The 16354-nt window shown below is 39.4% G+C and overlaps 1 protein-coding gene across 1 annotated transcript in view; it reads right to left on the bottom strand.

Annotated features, from left to right (window-relative positions):
- LOC140230877 (ATP synthase subunit alpha, mitochondrial-like) overlaps positions 1–16354 on the bottom strand; it is a 32263-nt gene that overhangs the window by 3590 nt on the left and 12319 nt on the right. The window contains exons 4-9 of the mRNA XM_072311023.1: positions 11141–11314; positions 10607–10770; positions 9372–9520; positions 7849–8000; positions 7314–7538; positions 1778–1885 (exon numbers count right to left, since the gene is read on the bottom strand). Of these exons, the coding sequence (XP_072167124.1) occupies positions 1778–1885; positions 7314–7538; positions 7849–8000; positions 9372–9520; positions 10607–10770; positions 11141–11314 (972 nt within the window). The remainder of the gene's footprint in view (positions 1–1777; positions 1886–7313; positions 7539–7848; positions 8001–9371; positions 9521–10606; positions 10771–11140; positions 11315–16354) is intronic.

Genomic DNA, 16354 nt, shown 5'->3' on the forward strand with positions numbered 1-16354 from the left:
TGTATACATAACTTTGATCTTACAAAAGACAAAACACTTTTACAAAAGACAAAACACTCAATCAACAAAAACAAGTCTACATTTGATAATCATACACTCAAGGAAAAAATTTATTGCTGGCAATATTGCAAGTTTGATCCTTGCTGCATTAGTCACATAATTGCATTATGACTAATCACTGACCAGTATTTATGTAGACCAGTCAATCTAATAAGAAATCCAATGGAAAATATCGATCACATGAGCATATCTTTATATCTGTCTCTCACTTATTGGTCTCACCTGAAAAAAACAACAACAACAACAAAGAACTTCCCGAGAAGAGCTTCACTTGATATTGGATGCAAAATAAAGCAAACAGGCACAATGTTTGTAATGCCGTATCATTATATCATATGACATCCAGACATGCTACCCAAGGTTCGTTACTGATATTCCAGCTTTGAAACCAGCATTAGTTAAGGTCCAGGAGATAAATTTCCTAAGCAGGGCAGTATGGAGCTGTGAATCTGCCCAGAAAAGGGGTTCATTTCAGCAACATGTGAACAATTCTGCTTTCATTTTAACCCTATTCTAACTGGGGGGGGGGGGGGTCAAATTCCCCTTGACGTTTTGCGCCACGATTTCGCAACGCGCAAAGATTTTGCCGCGTCGCTTCATGACTTTTTTCATTTGAGTCTCCCGCATATTTTGAGACCAAATCTGCGATGTCCGGATACACCATTCTGAAGTTATGCAATGTTTTGCATATGCATGTCAACCTGAAAACCGCTCAAATTCATGATTTCGTGTGCAAATCCAATGCAAACTGTGGTTTTTTGTTTAACTGATATAAATTAGATTATTTTAACTTTTAGCCATTGAAATAAATCAATTCTAATGTAGATAAGCTTGAAAAAGTGTCTCCAACAAATTTTGGCAAAAAAACAACAGAAAACAAAAGATCGAAAAAACAATAAAATACATAAGAAATTAACAAAACAATAAAAAACAAAAGAAAATGATTTTGATTGCGCTATTTTTTTACAAGAAAATTGTTTGATGTGTCTTGAGGAACTTTGACACAAAATTTAATAATAATTCAGTCTTTTTGATGGAGTTATAGGTGAAAATATGATTTCATGTGTTAATTTGCATAATTAATTTATTAAAAAATATGAAATCAAAATTTTTCTATTGTATGACCATGTAATCTTGTAGTTGACATCCGGCTCTATGTTTAGGCAAAATTTTGCGGCGATCGTGTGATCGGCGGCCGAGATCTGAAGGGGGGGGGGGGGTCAAATTGACCCCCCCCCCCCCCCCCCCAAGTTAAAACTTGGTCTCAAATAGCCCAGTTAGAATAGGGTTAAAACTGGGGCAGAGCAACAACTAAATGTGGTGCATCATCATGTTACCCATATAAAGTCAGAGATCATAAAGGAAGAAAAAAAAATGTGTAAAGCTGACTTTGGCACTACAACCATTACAGTTTCTAATTTTTTATCCCCCCCCTGCAATGAAGTAGGCAAATTATATATCAAATTAAAGCTTAGGATCTGGCAAATTCATCTCTGCCAAAAACCAGAAAATAATTTTTCTGACATTATTACATAGCTTTCATGACGACACACCACATTTGACCAAAAAAAAAAAAAAAAACACAAACAAAACAAAACAAATGAACAAATACCCTCCACACCCTCCTATATGTAATGCTTGAATGAGTTAAATAAAGAGTATTTTCACAAGGATTTTCCCCAGATAAACGGGGAGCCAAAATATCTAGAACACTTACCTGCTTCATGGCCTTGACTTGGGCAGCTGCCCCTACACGGCTGACAGACAGACCGACGTTGATGGCAGGGCGGATTCCCTTGTAGAACAACTCGGTCTCCAAGAAGATCTGCATGAAGAGTTACAATACAATATATAGAGACCAGCAGTAGAACACCAATCAAAAGTGATATAAGAACCACATAATCTCAAATATATCCTATACAGACTAAGTCTTCAATGCACTTGGTAACAAAACTTAAAGCAGAGCTGCCAACTTTTGGAAGCACAAATTAGTACTCAGCAGCTCCAAAATTCGTATTTTTCCACCAGAATTCGTATTTTTCAATCTCCCTCTTTTTGCTATTTTGAATTAAACTCGTCGACTTATGAGGCCTACAGGCTCTAAACATAACGTTATGACACATACCGAAGCATCGAGCTGGTCACCAGCACGATAAGATGCCAAACTACGCAATGTTCAGCGTTGATTGATTGCTTTCTCCCAATGAATGTGTACAAGTGCAAGTACACCTGTATGTAACTCTAAAAACTTGCTGGGCTGATTATGGAAGCTTCCACTATCTAGCAGGGGATGAGGAATGCTTTCATCTTCTCAAGAGAGCTTCTGTGTGAGCGGATGCAAAATTCTGTTCTGTGTTTCCAATTATTGTTTACTATTAAAACATAATCATGCGTTGTTTTCAGGCTTTTTTCTTTTTATTGGATTTTAAACATCAGTATTTTCCGAAGTATTCCAATTCCTTTTCCCCCTACTGGAATCGGAAAGTCTGCTATAACGATGATCGCAAAATGCCGCGCTGTGTGTGGAAGCGCCGATGTGCAAACACGTGGCTTCACTTTCAAGTTTAAAGGAATGCGCCATGTGCTCCTGCCTATAAGAGGTTACTGCAAGTTCGATAGATCGAATGCGCCATAGCTGAGCTGAGCTGAATGGCTTGTTTACGGTAAACATGCAGTTTACGTTCAATACGAAGAAATCATTACGTCTTTCACGAGGGAAAAACACACAAAACAAACAAACAAACAAAATACACCTACGAACGAATGTTGATAGCCAAAACTTTGAAAAGTAATAAGCAGTTTTGATGAGCGTGAACTGAAATTAATTGTCATTACACGTTGTATTTTGCTGTCTAACCAGGTGATGACTGCATCTCATTGGACCTACTCGTAGTGAATTTGTCTGGGCATACGAGACCTTTCATGTATTTCTGTGATTGCATTTTTAATTGACTAAATAATCAATCCTTTTATGATTGTTCAGGGAACATTAGCTATTCGATCAAGTTCACTATAATCGACTCTTCGATGTTTCCTACTCTGCGCCAAAAGAAAGGCTATAGAAATAGAATCATGATATCTTTGCAATGATTCCTTTAATTCAACTAATGAGCTGGTTCTTCGATCGATATTTCCAGGATATTTACACGCTGTTTATCCCAGTGCGCGCATTCTTTCGTCTGGCACGCACCTGAGCGTGGCACCTGCTTTTGTGGAAATTTCCACAAGGGAGAGGGGTGGGGTGTCAAGTTTCTTCGAGCCGAAGAGACTGCATACACAATCTCTTCGCTTTTATTTGTCATTCGTGTTTTCCCCTTATTCTTTGCTGATATTGAACATTTAGATTTAACTTTACGAAGGTTGCTATAGCACGTGGTTCTTTTTGTTGTGAGGTGTATGTAATTTCTTTTGTTTTATCATTCTTGAGAGGGGAAAGAAGAGTAAGGGGGAAAGAAGAGTAAGAGGGAAAGGGAAATAAAACAAACGTCACGTACGCTCAGCATTCACAGGAAGCCGTCTTTTTACACCAGTCACCAGCATAGATTTCATCACCATCAGACATCACTCAAGATCATTTTAGCCTTTTCCTATCAACATTAAGAAACACGCATAATCCCTCGAGATAAATACCTAGGAAAATAAATAACAAATACAAAGTATCACACTCCCAACAAAACAAACATTTGGAAAATACAACAAACAGCACATCGAAGCGGCTGGGATCAAACTCCGTCGCTTCGATTCGAAAAAGTATTGCAGCGAAGTGGAGAAATCGCCATTACGAAAATAACAGTGCGAGACACTTAAGAGAATTACGTTTAAATACTTCAAAGTATAAAGGGAACGGATAAAGTGATATAAAATGGAAGAAATCGTACCAAACGAGGTGTGAGAAACGACAGAAATAAAACGAAGTTCAGTAGTAAGCTTAGGCCCTAGCAAAAGTTTGCAGCACCGAAAGCTACGCGAAAATAAATACAATGTACACAGTGGAAACTTGGTATTGCGACGAGATCCTTGGGATCAAGTCAATAAACGATACAAAACAAAGGAAATTAATTCATTTTGACCGGAAAACTGTTTGTTATAAGTATTCTGTTATATGAGATCTCCTTTAATAGGCCTAGAAATACATCGAGTTTCCACGATACTCGGGAAAGAAAAGTTCGAACGCTTTTCACCTGCACATACTGCAGTGCACATCAATACACGAACAGAAACTCGCCTCTTCCTTGCAGAAAATGATGCAATAACGTTATCAAAAAAACACACAACACTCTAAAATCATTTCGTACTTGGGAGGCAAGGAACAAGCGGATGAAGAAGAAGAGAAAAAGAAGCAGACATTGCACAACGGAACGCTTTCTACCCCGCCTCAAAACGAAATAGGGTACTGTAGTGGCAGCTTGCTACAGTGTGTAGCTACTGCAGTATACTCACGCTCCCCAGCCGGCCACACATGGGGATACCACGGCGATCCATGTAAACATCCAGGGACCGTAAGCGGCAGGGATTCACGCGCGCGAAGTTCTGTTCGGTGTACACAGTACGCAATCAGCGATATGCGTGTGCGCACACTTTTCTATTCAGCGCTTTCCACATACGGTGCGTACGCGTTGCATCGATATCCCAGCTGAGTACAGATAACATGGCACATGCGACGTGCGTTTCGGTTTGCCATTTTTTTTACCCATTATTTTTCCCCACTGTGAATTCGTACTTTCTAAGGACGTTTTCGTATTTTCGTATTCCCTTCGATTTTTCATAACAAATACGAATTTTTCGGAACGGTTGGCAGCTCTGTTAAAGCGACTTGTTAATGTGTGAAGTTGGCCACCATCACAATGTGTACGTAACATTTATTGCAATGTCAAATATTATCAACACTTCAGCACAAAAGTTGAAAAGGATTTGTTCCAGTGTCACCATGTCAACACATTTCATCATATGTGACCGTGCATCTCAAAACCAACAAAAAGTTGCCAGACATGGATTTTTCATGAAGGGCACATTCTGAAAGAGCAGACTCTAAGCTTTAAAATGATGTATAACTCAATTCAAATGGACTCTCCTAACCTATCTAAATAACAGAAAGAAATCAGACACTCTGGGAAAGTGTGAACTGAGAAAAGAGGCATATATGATATACACATATGATATTATGGTACAGGAGAAACTCGTTTATAAAGAGGTCAGATATAACAAAACCCTGCCATTACACGGTGATTCTGCACGTTTCAACAGTATTTCTTTGTTTTTTAATACAAATATAGTGAGAAACCCAATGTAAGAATTGTCATGGTTTTAGGTCCTCATTATAACAAGATTTCCATATAGTACAAGTTGAGCACCAATGACGACTACTGGGAAGCATTTCATGAAACATTTTGTCTGACCAATTTGTCAGACAAATTTGCTCTCACCCAATCAAATGCAAGGATTTTGTCAGAAGCAATATCTGACAAAATTCTTCATGAAATACCCCAGGACTCATTTTAACAAGTATATCTCTTACCCCTGAAAATAACCTTCATAAAGTTTAAGAAAATCTGATCCTGCATTGTAAGGAAATAGATGACAATGTCAATTTACTCCTTGAGGCCTCAAAAAAACTTGGACAATGCGTCTTTAACCCTATCTGTGTCATGGGCCGATTAAGTCGGCCCAAAACCTGCCATGTAAATACTTCGGCCGATTTAACCGGCCCTATTTTGATTGACAGATCACTTCAAAGGCTATGGCACTACTGTTCTATTAACTCATTTGTGACTGGCTGACAGTGTAAGGAAACGATATCCAGTGCGAAAAAAGCTTCCCCATCTTCAACCAATCAGAGAAGCATTCTCAAAGTCCAAGAAATTGTGGTGGCCCCGCCCATGTTTATTTCAATTCAGACTGCAATGTATTGTGCACAGTTTTGCCACAGGTTTCTTGTGTGGAGAACTTACACGAATCTGCATGTCATGGGACTGTAACAGAAATCACCGTGTGCGATGGAAAGATCGTACACATGGGTCAATTTTCATCTATTCTATCTAAGCCAAAATAGTAAAATATGAAGGGAAAACATTCAGAATAGGGATTTCAACATCTTTAAACTCTGTGAAGGGGTATAGTTCCAGTAATATCGGTCTCATAAATGATCTGTAGAATTGATAAACACTGCACATTCAGTGCAGCAGTTGCAACAGTTTACTCAGCACTAACAGCGGTGCAATGGGTCTCTAGTTAGCCGGGGCTAGCAGGGCAGGGTGCTAGGAGCAATAAGGTTACAGTAGCCTCCTACCTGAAGCTGCACAGTCTCGGTCTCGAAGCTGAGGTATGTTTGACAGTTGATCATTATTATCTAATAAACCGTTACTTTATGAAACTTATGTTCAATGTAGGTTTATCATAAAGCAAATGACTACAGTGATAGTTCAATTCTGTTTCAATGAGAGTGCAAAATAAAGTCTAGCATACTCGACAGGAATGGACATTCTGAAGACTGAGTATTTTCAGTGACAATTTTTACCGTTAGATTATCTTATCATTAATGGCAATATTATAGGACATGAATAATCTAAATTACAAGTAAAAGGCATATAATTCAATTAATATTTTCATCCTGACTAGATATAAGCACGCTTTATCTACTTTCAGGCCAACATTTCATTCATAAAATCAGAAATTATGCAAAAAGTGTGAACTGTAGGTTGTACTTGCCACACACTTTTGTTCATAAAATGAAAAGTACTAATGCTACTGATGAAAAAAATCACATCATCTGAAAGCTGAATAAATTCTCTACAACATTTGTGTAGACCTTTTTGGGATGCAAGAGCATGTTGTGTGAGAAAATGAGGTGGTAACATGTAGAAGTAAGTCTGCAAAGATAATTATGTGACATAGGAGGGCATCCTACTTAAAATTTGAGGGCGCCCTCACTCAGATTATTACGTAATATGAAAGTTTAGACCATAAGCTTTCAAATGATGTATAACATGACACATTAATGTAAATCATAACAATCAGAACTGGCCATCAACAATCCCATGTCTGCGCACTGCAAAATGTCCGAGCACTCGGGCTTGGTCTATGTGACAGAGATAGGGTTAAGAAGACAACCAAGATATAGCTGAATTATACGTAAATGAAATTGCGATAGCTTTCCCAATTTTTATGTGTCATGCTGAATAGGATGAATTCATTACAGATGCATCTTCCATTTAAAATGTGGCAAGAGTGTCCCTACACGGACATAAATGAGTTACCTGTCCATCAGTGATGGAGATCACATTGGTGGGGATGTAGGCAGACACATCACCAGCCTGGGTCTCAATGACCGGCAGAGCAGTGAGGGAACCACCGCCAAAGTCAGGGTTCATCTTGGCAGCTCTCTCCAGCAGACGGGAGTGGAGGTAGAAGACATCTCCAGGGTAGGCCTCACGACCAGGAGGACGACGTAGCAGTAGTGACATCTGACGATATGCAACAGCCTTATGAGGAGAAACAGTAATGAGAGAAATGATCTCTGTATGTGATGTGAAACAGCTGAATATAAGTCAAACTTACAGTCCTTGGAGTAAACCTCCCCCTACCACTATCAAAGACAGCTTCGCTTTGTATGAATCATGTAGCACACAAATATCTCTCTTCCAGGACAGCAATATTATTGGAACACATTCTCAATATTTGCTCTAAAAAAATTCATACCACCACAGACAATGACTACACATTTATAATCCATACAACAGCATCTACTTTCTGTTCTGGTCACTTGTGTATTTATGTTGAGCCACAACTAACCTGCTTGGAAAGATCATCATAGATGATGAGTGCATGCTTGCCATTGTCTCTGAAGTACTCGCCCATGGCACATCCAGAGTAGGGGGCCAAGAACTGCAGAGGGGCAGCATCAGAAGCAGTAGCAGAGACAATGATGGAGTACCTCAGTGCATCTGTAAAGGAAAAAGCGTACAGTATCGCCACTTAGCTATCACGCACATGAATACTGTACATCCGTAAAGTATGATCCAAGTTACACCTTCCTTAGCGGATGGGAGAAAAAGCAGTTGCTTGAATTTTGACTGTCATTTTTCTCCTTGAAAATGCAAATTTCTAATGAAGGAGGGCATGACTGACTTTTAATGTCAAAATATGTTAAGGTATGCAATACACTGGTGAACAAGATATTTTGGAGTTATCAAGGCAGCAAAAAGCCTGAGAAAGTATGACAATGGGAAACCATGTCCACAAACCCTAAAGGTGGAACACAGGAAGCACCATTACCTGAAACAGTATGGCCCGAATTCACGAAGGTGGTACAAATTAAACCATGGTTTAAACCATGGACAAAAACCATGGAGCGCCAAGTGTTGCACGGAATATTTCGTTACAAGATTGGTCATTTTCGTCGACAAAATGACCGTTTCGATAGTGAAATTATCATTTCGTGGACGAAAGTTCATTTAGTTACAAAATGTTGTCATTTCGTTACAAAATAATCATTTCACCGACGAAATGACTGATCTTGTAACGAAATTTTCCATGCGACACTTGGCGCTCCATGGTTTTTGTCCATGGTTGAGACCATGGTTTCATTTGTACCACCTTCGTGAATTCGGGCCTATGGGTCTACATTTCACAAAGATGCAGATTCATTAAAGTTTTGACTAACACGAGAACCTCCCCCCTTTGGGCATTGTGCTCCAGTACCCCATCCCCCCCCCCCCCCCCCCCCCCCCCCGCCAACCATGCCCATTTGGAAATCACCCAATTTGACCATGCACTCTCAAGAATGCAGAACGAAAATGTAAAAAGTTTACGCATGACAGACGGACAAAGAGCGATCGCAATAGCTCACTTTAGCCTTGGGCTCAGGTGAGCTACAAATCTAGTAAGAAATGTGGATGGTACAGCACAATAGCACGGTGGTGGCCTTTGACCCTGTAAGGGCATGCATTAAGGGCAGCAGCACCAATAATTCAGAGGATTCAGATTCAATTATGATAGACTTATGTACAAAGCTTGAAACAAATTCTTTGATAAATAGGTTTAGCACAGCACAAACAAGCAGACCCTCAAAATTCAACGTCCATGCGTACAGACGGAACAAGCTAGGGCGTGTTTTCACAAAGCACTTTTAATGATACACCTCCATACCAAATTTTGAATTACAACCATTATGAAATGTGACTAGCATTGCGCACACAAATGTAATAGGTGGTGGCGCAACACTGCTGAATACGAAGCATCCTCCTGTACACAAAAACCAGGAGATACAGTCAAAAACTTGTTGCTTTGTTCTGAGAAAAGCCAAACCTCCCTACCAGAATCCTGCAATCTCTTGACAATCTGTGCCACAGTGGATCTCTTCTGTCCAATGGCAACGTAGATGCAATACAGCTTGGCCTTCTCATCTGCAGCATCATTGAATTTCTTCTGGTTGATGATGGTGTCAATAGCCACAGCAGTTTTCCTGATAGTAAGACAAATAAAACATATCACATACTAAAAAATGAGAACTATGTATAAAATTGTAACAGTCACTAACTGTAAAAATTTGTTGTGTGTATGATTGCATCTCAGAATAAAGAACCACAGATGAAAAATGAAAGTGAAAAAAAACTACTATGTTCAGGTATGTGGCCCCAGGTTGGAGAAAATTACAGAATGTACTAGAAAGGGGTGAATGGATAGTATATAAGCTGGAGAAATTCTGCAGTAGGCAGAGAACCCAACACCTCTGCTCTGAGAGTTACGTCACTTTTGGCTCTGAAGCGACTTGTTATAGTCAGTCCTGTGTTACCTGCTGACCTGCTATACAAACTGTGTTTGTGGAGATAAGGCCTGGGAGACATTTTTGCCTGCAGAGAATTAATTTGCCTACGTTGGATATAGACTCCATATTTTAGTGTCAACGGACATTATTACGGCAAAGCTGTGACTGGCTGGATTCCTTGCTGGACATTATAAAGTGAATCATCATTCAACGCATCAACTGGACGTGGTCGTCACAACATTTGGATTCTGCCCGTTTCCTGTGGATTCTGCACGTTTCGCTGTGGACGTATATCCTGGATTTTTACCCCGGATTTATACTGTGGATTAATGCAACCTGTGCCTTTGGAGTTACGTCGGAGGAATCATTCATCGGTGCGTCAAGGATCATTCATCGGTGCATCGAACATCGTATCTGAACATTTTCAAAGGACTACTTGATAACATAATATGTAAGTGATTCTATTACCGATTTGTAATTGTTTCTATTGATCATTATTGTACTGATGTGAAAGCTGATTACGAGTCTGTACCCATAATATCACTGTTAATAAACCGCCTGAACATTAGTTGATTGTTTCTTTTGTGCGATCATTCTCAGAGTGATTTTGGTCGTAACAATACACATAAAGAATAATGAACTTTTGTCCAGGCAGTGTGTATTCTTAAACCGAATTATCATTTCTGATATTGCACTTGAATTCAGCAAAGGATAATGTGTTTCAAGAATATGCCAAGACAGAAGAGATATCATTTCAACGGTATCAGGCAATGGACAGCTCACCCAGTTTGTCTGTCACCAATGATGAGTTCACGCTGTCCTCTGCCAATGGGCACCAGACTGTCCACAGCCTTGATTCCAGTTTGCATGGGCTCTCTCACTGAGATTCGGGGAATGATGCCTGGGGCTTTGACACCAACACGGGCACGCGTTGTCTCGATTGGTCCCTGCAAAAGTGGTTGGCATAATACTAACAAGGTGATTTGCAGAAGTTATTTGAGCTTTAGGCCAAACCCCAGAGACAACCTGCAAAGAAGGCTGAGTTAGTATGACAAAATATCTTGCATCACTTGCATACTACAATACAAGCATATCAACACATTTATTGAGACATGAAAAAATATATATATTTGGGCAATTTGGGGCTTTTGTATACAAGGCATCAGCCGCACTAATATTCCAATCACAGGTAACAAAGGAATAAGAGGTAGGTTTATGCTGATTGTATCTTGACAAAATCCACAAGAGGAATAATCAAAGTTTTCCTTGAAAGCATTAATCCTTTTAAGTGGCAAGTTTCTTTGTATGATATCTTACCTTGCCATCAATGGGTGTCCCCAGGGCATCCACTACTCTTCCAAGAAGCGATTCTCCTACTGGGACATCAACAATGGCTCCTGTCCTCTTGACAACATCACCTTCCTTGATGAGCTTGTCATTACCAAACACCACAACACCAACATTGTCAGGTTCCAAGTTCAAGGCCATACCCTGAAATAAAAAACAACAACACACAATTGAAAGAGTAAAAGCTCAGTTTTGCAATGTGCAGTCAACTCCTCAGAAGTCAATGGCACATACATCAAATAATTGGCTAAGTTGATAAAAATAAAATGTTTCAATGTACATGCACAGCTCAGCTTGTATTATTCCTCTGTGCAAGCAGAAGTCGAATATCGCCCAGTTCATGCATCTTTCTTAGTCTCACCATGATCAACTTGTGCAAAGTTGTTGCATATTGTCAGAAACTACGAGAATGGATACTGCCAACCCCACCTCCTCAATAGGAAAATATATTAGCAATCAGCCTATACAGTGGATAACTATAGAATGTAAGAAAATCAATTCACTTTTATTATTCTTTTCCTTCATAGGGCTGTCCAGTCATCAGGGTTTTATAAAAATACTCACAACACTCACAATCAAATCTTAATGTTTTTTACTCAGCTGATGTGCCCTCAACATCTGCAGCAAAAGCATGACTTTGTTTCTCCTTAGTTGTTAGCGCAAACTTGAGTACGAGCATAACACTTATGCTCAAAGTTTGCTTCACAGGCATGTGAGAAAACCTTAAAGCGGATGGCTAGTAACTGATCAGTGGGAATCAGTGGGAATGCTGGGGGATGATTGTTCCAATCCTTTTGGGATTCATTTAAGAGTACATTATCAGGGTTCTCGCCAGGAATTTCTTCATGCTTGTCGGCAAGTTTTCGCGCTGTTCTGGGGGTGGGTACGGGAGGAAGCCTTCGCTAATGCTCAATACAACACAGATAAATCGCCGCTAAAATGCCACTAAATGCGACATTTTCACGGAGATGTAATGAACGTTGTGAGGGGCATATTCTGACAGAAACAATGCAGAAACTCCATACCTTTTGTTGGCGGCAGTTCCTAAATAATAAATGAAAGAGAAGTAGGTGCCGACGGTGAAGGTTCCGATTTCTTTTAGGCCTTTCCTGTTCAATGTTGCAATAATTAGCCGTCTCTGCATCGCAACAACGCGCCGCCGTGTACTAACTACACCCGTAGTGTTTTTGTTTTCTCGCCGTCTAGACACGTCTGCTCGACCACGTGGTAGGCCTATTGCACGAGTAGATGCGCGAGAAGCGATCGAGAACTTTCGGGACATCGTTGCACTTTCCTTTCTGGGTATACTGCGGTAGTTTGGCCGTGACATCAAAAAACGAACCCTCAGAGAACGAAAACTGTAACCGTTTTGGGGCCGTTGTTGTATTCCGAAATTATACTGGCAGAACGTTCAAAATAACAAAACTGATTTGTTTGGATATAAACGAATATTATTTTCTCTTTTATCATTTGTCGATTAACGATCATTCAGAATTAAAAATGTAGAGTATTATTTTACCATTATTCTTTCGGAGTAACGAACCCTCAGAGAACGAAAACTGTAACCGTTTTGGGGCCGTCGTTTTATTCCGTAATTATACTGGCAGAACGTTCGAAATAACAAAACTGATTTCGTTTGGAAATAAACGAACATTTCTTCTTTATCGTTTTCCGATTACCGATCATTCAGAATTAAGAATCTTATCATCATTGTTCTTTCGGAGTAACGAACCTTCAGAGTGAAAGAAAACTGTAACCGTTTTGGGGCCGTCGTTTTATTCCGAAATTTCACTGGCAGAACGTTCGAAATAACAAAACTGATTTCGTTGTGAAATGAACGGACATTTTTTCTCAATCATTTTTGGATTAACGAACCTTCAGAATAAAGAATCTAGCATCATTTTATCATTAATCCGTCGGAGTAACGAACCCTCAGAGTAAGAAAACTGCAACTGTTTTTGGGCGGTCGTTTTATTCCAAAATTTCACTGGCAAAACGTTCAAAATGACGCACTGATTTCGTTTTGAAATTTACGGACATTTTTCTTTATCTAATTTTCGGTTAACGAACCTTCAGAATAAAGAATCTATAAACAATGTATTATTTTATCATTGCTATTTCTGTCGGATTAACAGACCCTTAGAATACGAAAACAAGCTGTTTTGTGCTGTCATTTTATTTCGAAATTTCACTGGCAGAACGTTCGAAATGACAACTGATTTCGTTTTGAAATTTACGGACATTTTTTTTTTCTTTATTATCTTTCGGTTAACGAACCTTCAGAATATAGAATCTCGTAATAGTAATATTTCATTACTATTTTTTTTTTTTCTGTCGGAGTAACGAACCCTCAGAATAAGAAAACTGTTACTGTTTCATTCCGAAATTTCACTGGCAGAATGTTCGAAATAACAAAACTGATTTTGTTTGGAAATTAACGGACATTGTTTCTTTATTATTGTCCGATTAACGAACCTTCAGAATAATAAGGAATGTAGTATTATTCTATTATTATTTCGGAACAAACCCTCAGAGTAAACCCGTTTGGGGCATCGCTTTATTTAGAAATTTCATTGGCAGCGAACTGAACACAGGCTAACCAAACTGCTTTTCTGAATGTGAAAAACATTGTTAACTTTCACTAAATCAAGAACTGATCTGGAAGGAGAACAATTCACGTGTTTACGAAAATTAAAACTGCGTCACAATTATGATTTTATGTATATATGCCTATGTAGGCTGTCAATTGCTAAAGAGAAGAACATTTCGCTCTCTCCCGTAAAAGAAAAAAAAAAAAGAAAATGCTCGGCAGTTAAGCGCATGAAATGTCAAAATAATATTTTTTACATTACTTGAACAACCAAACATTCTTTATTTTAAATTGAAAAAATTATTATAAATAGATAAAGAATGTATCTGTCTTCACGTCAAAACGTGGGCCTCTGAGTTCGGTATCCATTATTAATTTTACGCGGGAAAAGCGTAGCTCCTTGAAGCAAGAGCATGATTAAAAAAAAAATGAATAAACACAGACACACACTGATGCTGGTGTAGAGAAAAACAAAGACAGCTTGCTCAAAAGATGCTTCCTTCTTTCAGTTTATTTTCTCCCCAGTCATTCCTATCGTTCTCCTCCCAAGAACCCCTGCCATGCACGGACAATGAACAAAACAAAATATTACCGACGCTGCAATGAAAAAAAACAACAACAACAAAGAAAAAAACACGTGCTCGAAGCAAATTATCTACACTATTCAAGTTGAACAAATTGATGTTCGTAATGAAGAATTAAAAAAAAAAAAAAAAAACACGACCACAGGCAGTGGGGAAACCTGATATCATGGCTTGTGGATATTTCCACGACATTTCCACGAAAGCCAGGCGTCAGATAAAGGAATGCCGTGCGTATACTGCCACCTTGCTTCAGTGGTCGTAAACAGCGTGTAAATAGCATGTAAACGAACTGGGAACATTGATGAATGATTATCCATTTATTTTCTGCCCATGAAGGCCCCCTAACGCACCTGTTAACAAACCACGCCAGAAGCACGTGGAGCATTACGTACGTTGAACTTTGAAAGACCATCATGACAGAATTACTATAAATGTCGGCCCGGAGAAGGAAAATGGAATATTCACGAATGACGTTTACAAATCCATGGAAAGTGAAAGGCTCAAATGGAACGCATGGCTTTTTAAATAAAAAGAAAAAAAAAATAACCCGCTGAAACTGAAAAAAAAAAAAACAAAAAAAAAACAATTTGCATTTGCTTACTCCATCGCACATTTTTTTTCTTTTTTTTTAACGAAAGATGAGTTAATTTTCTCTCTGCGGCAATGCTTTGAACGCATCTAATATTTTGCGCCATTGCCGATGGCCAGCTTCCTAAAGAATTGATACGAATCCTTTCAAATATACGAAACAAAGTCTAAAAATCTTGGGTCCTGGTGGTGAATTCCGGTGGTATTATAAATCCTGCTCACTATCAAAATTTAATCATCTGTTCCTTGCGCCATTTTACCAACCAACTGTTCCTGAAAATTTCATCCTAATCTGTTCCCAAATGTTCATTTATTTTGCGAATAGAGAGACAGACAGGCAGATAAACGAACAAACAAACCAAAGCAGCAAAAAAAAAAAAAAAAAAAAAAAAAAAAATACAACCTTTGGCGGAGGGGGGCATGCATTTCATATCGTTTGTTTTTGCGTAACCCGACAACAAGCGTGACAACAAGCGAGCACGTGTCAGCCTTCCTAAGCCGGCCTCCGACCCTCTTTCCGTCCTCTCTCTCCCTCTCAAAATAATATCGTCGTACACACAGGCGGCTGTCTGTGGCCGGCTGGGTGCATGCAACCAGGAGGTGGACCTCTCTGGTGCATGTGTGTGTGGATCCCGAATCAGAGCACATGTGAGTGAGCAAGTGTGTGATGTGGTGTGTATACGATGCTGCTAGTACATGTACGTCGCTATGTTGAGCCGCGTTGTTGTGATCGGTGCGGTGACTGCGTGGATAACTTTTGCGCTTGTAAACTGCTGCTCCTGTCGACATCTAGCTTCTTTTCTAAATTCTAGCCAGATAATAAAGAGTAAAAAAGGCGAGAAATTGGTCCGAACTTAGCTCGTCAAGCAAGTTCACGCGTGGTGTTACCCTTGGCCTTGTTGGCAAGTTTTACCCTTGTCGGCAATTGTTTCTTCAAACCGCACGCTTGTCGGCGCCGACAAGGGTGATATACGCTGGCAAGATCCCTGATTATATATTATTGTTTTGTGAAAATTGTTTGCTTCAGAATGGTCTCATATTCAAGTAATGTGCAGTTTAATGTTTCCAGGTTAGCGTGCCTGTACAGTGACTGGGCATTAACCCTAAAGGGGCCGGGCTTTTTTGGCTATGCTCAGACCGGGGGGGGGGGGGGGGGGGGGTGGATTCCGCCCCGCCCCGAGATCTCGGCCATCGGTGGTGCGATCGCGATGAAATTTTGCATGCGTGAGACCCGCGTCAAAATCTACAAGATTGTGTCATAAGATTTTTTGAAACAATCACTTTCTAATTTTAATTAATTAATTATGCAAATTAAGCTCAAGATGATATTTCAGCCTAATTAAAAGCATTGAGAGTCTAATTTTTGATCTGTAAATCTGTTTTAGCATATTCAACAATTGTACATCACAAAAACTTCCAAAA

The sequence above is a fragment of the Diadema setosum genome, chromosome 7 (assembly GCF_964275005.1).
Source record: "Diadema setosum chromosome 7, eeDiaSeto1, whole genome shotgun sequence".
NCBI classification, from domain to species: Eukaryota; Metazoa; Echinodermata; class Echinoidea; order Diadematoida; family Diadematidae; genus Diadema; species Diadema setosum.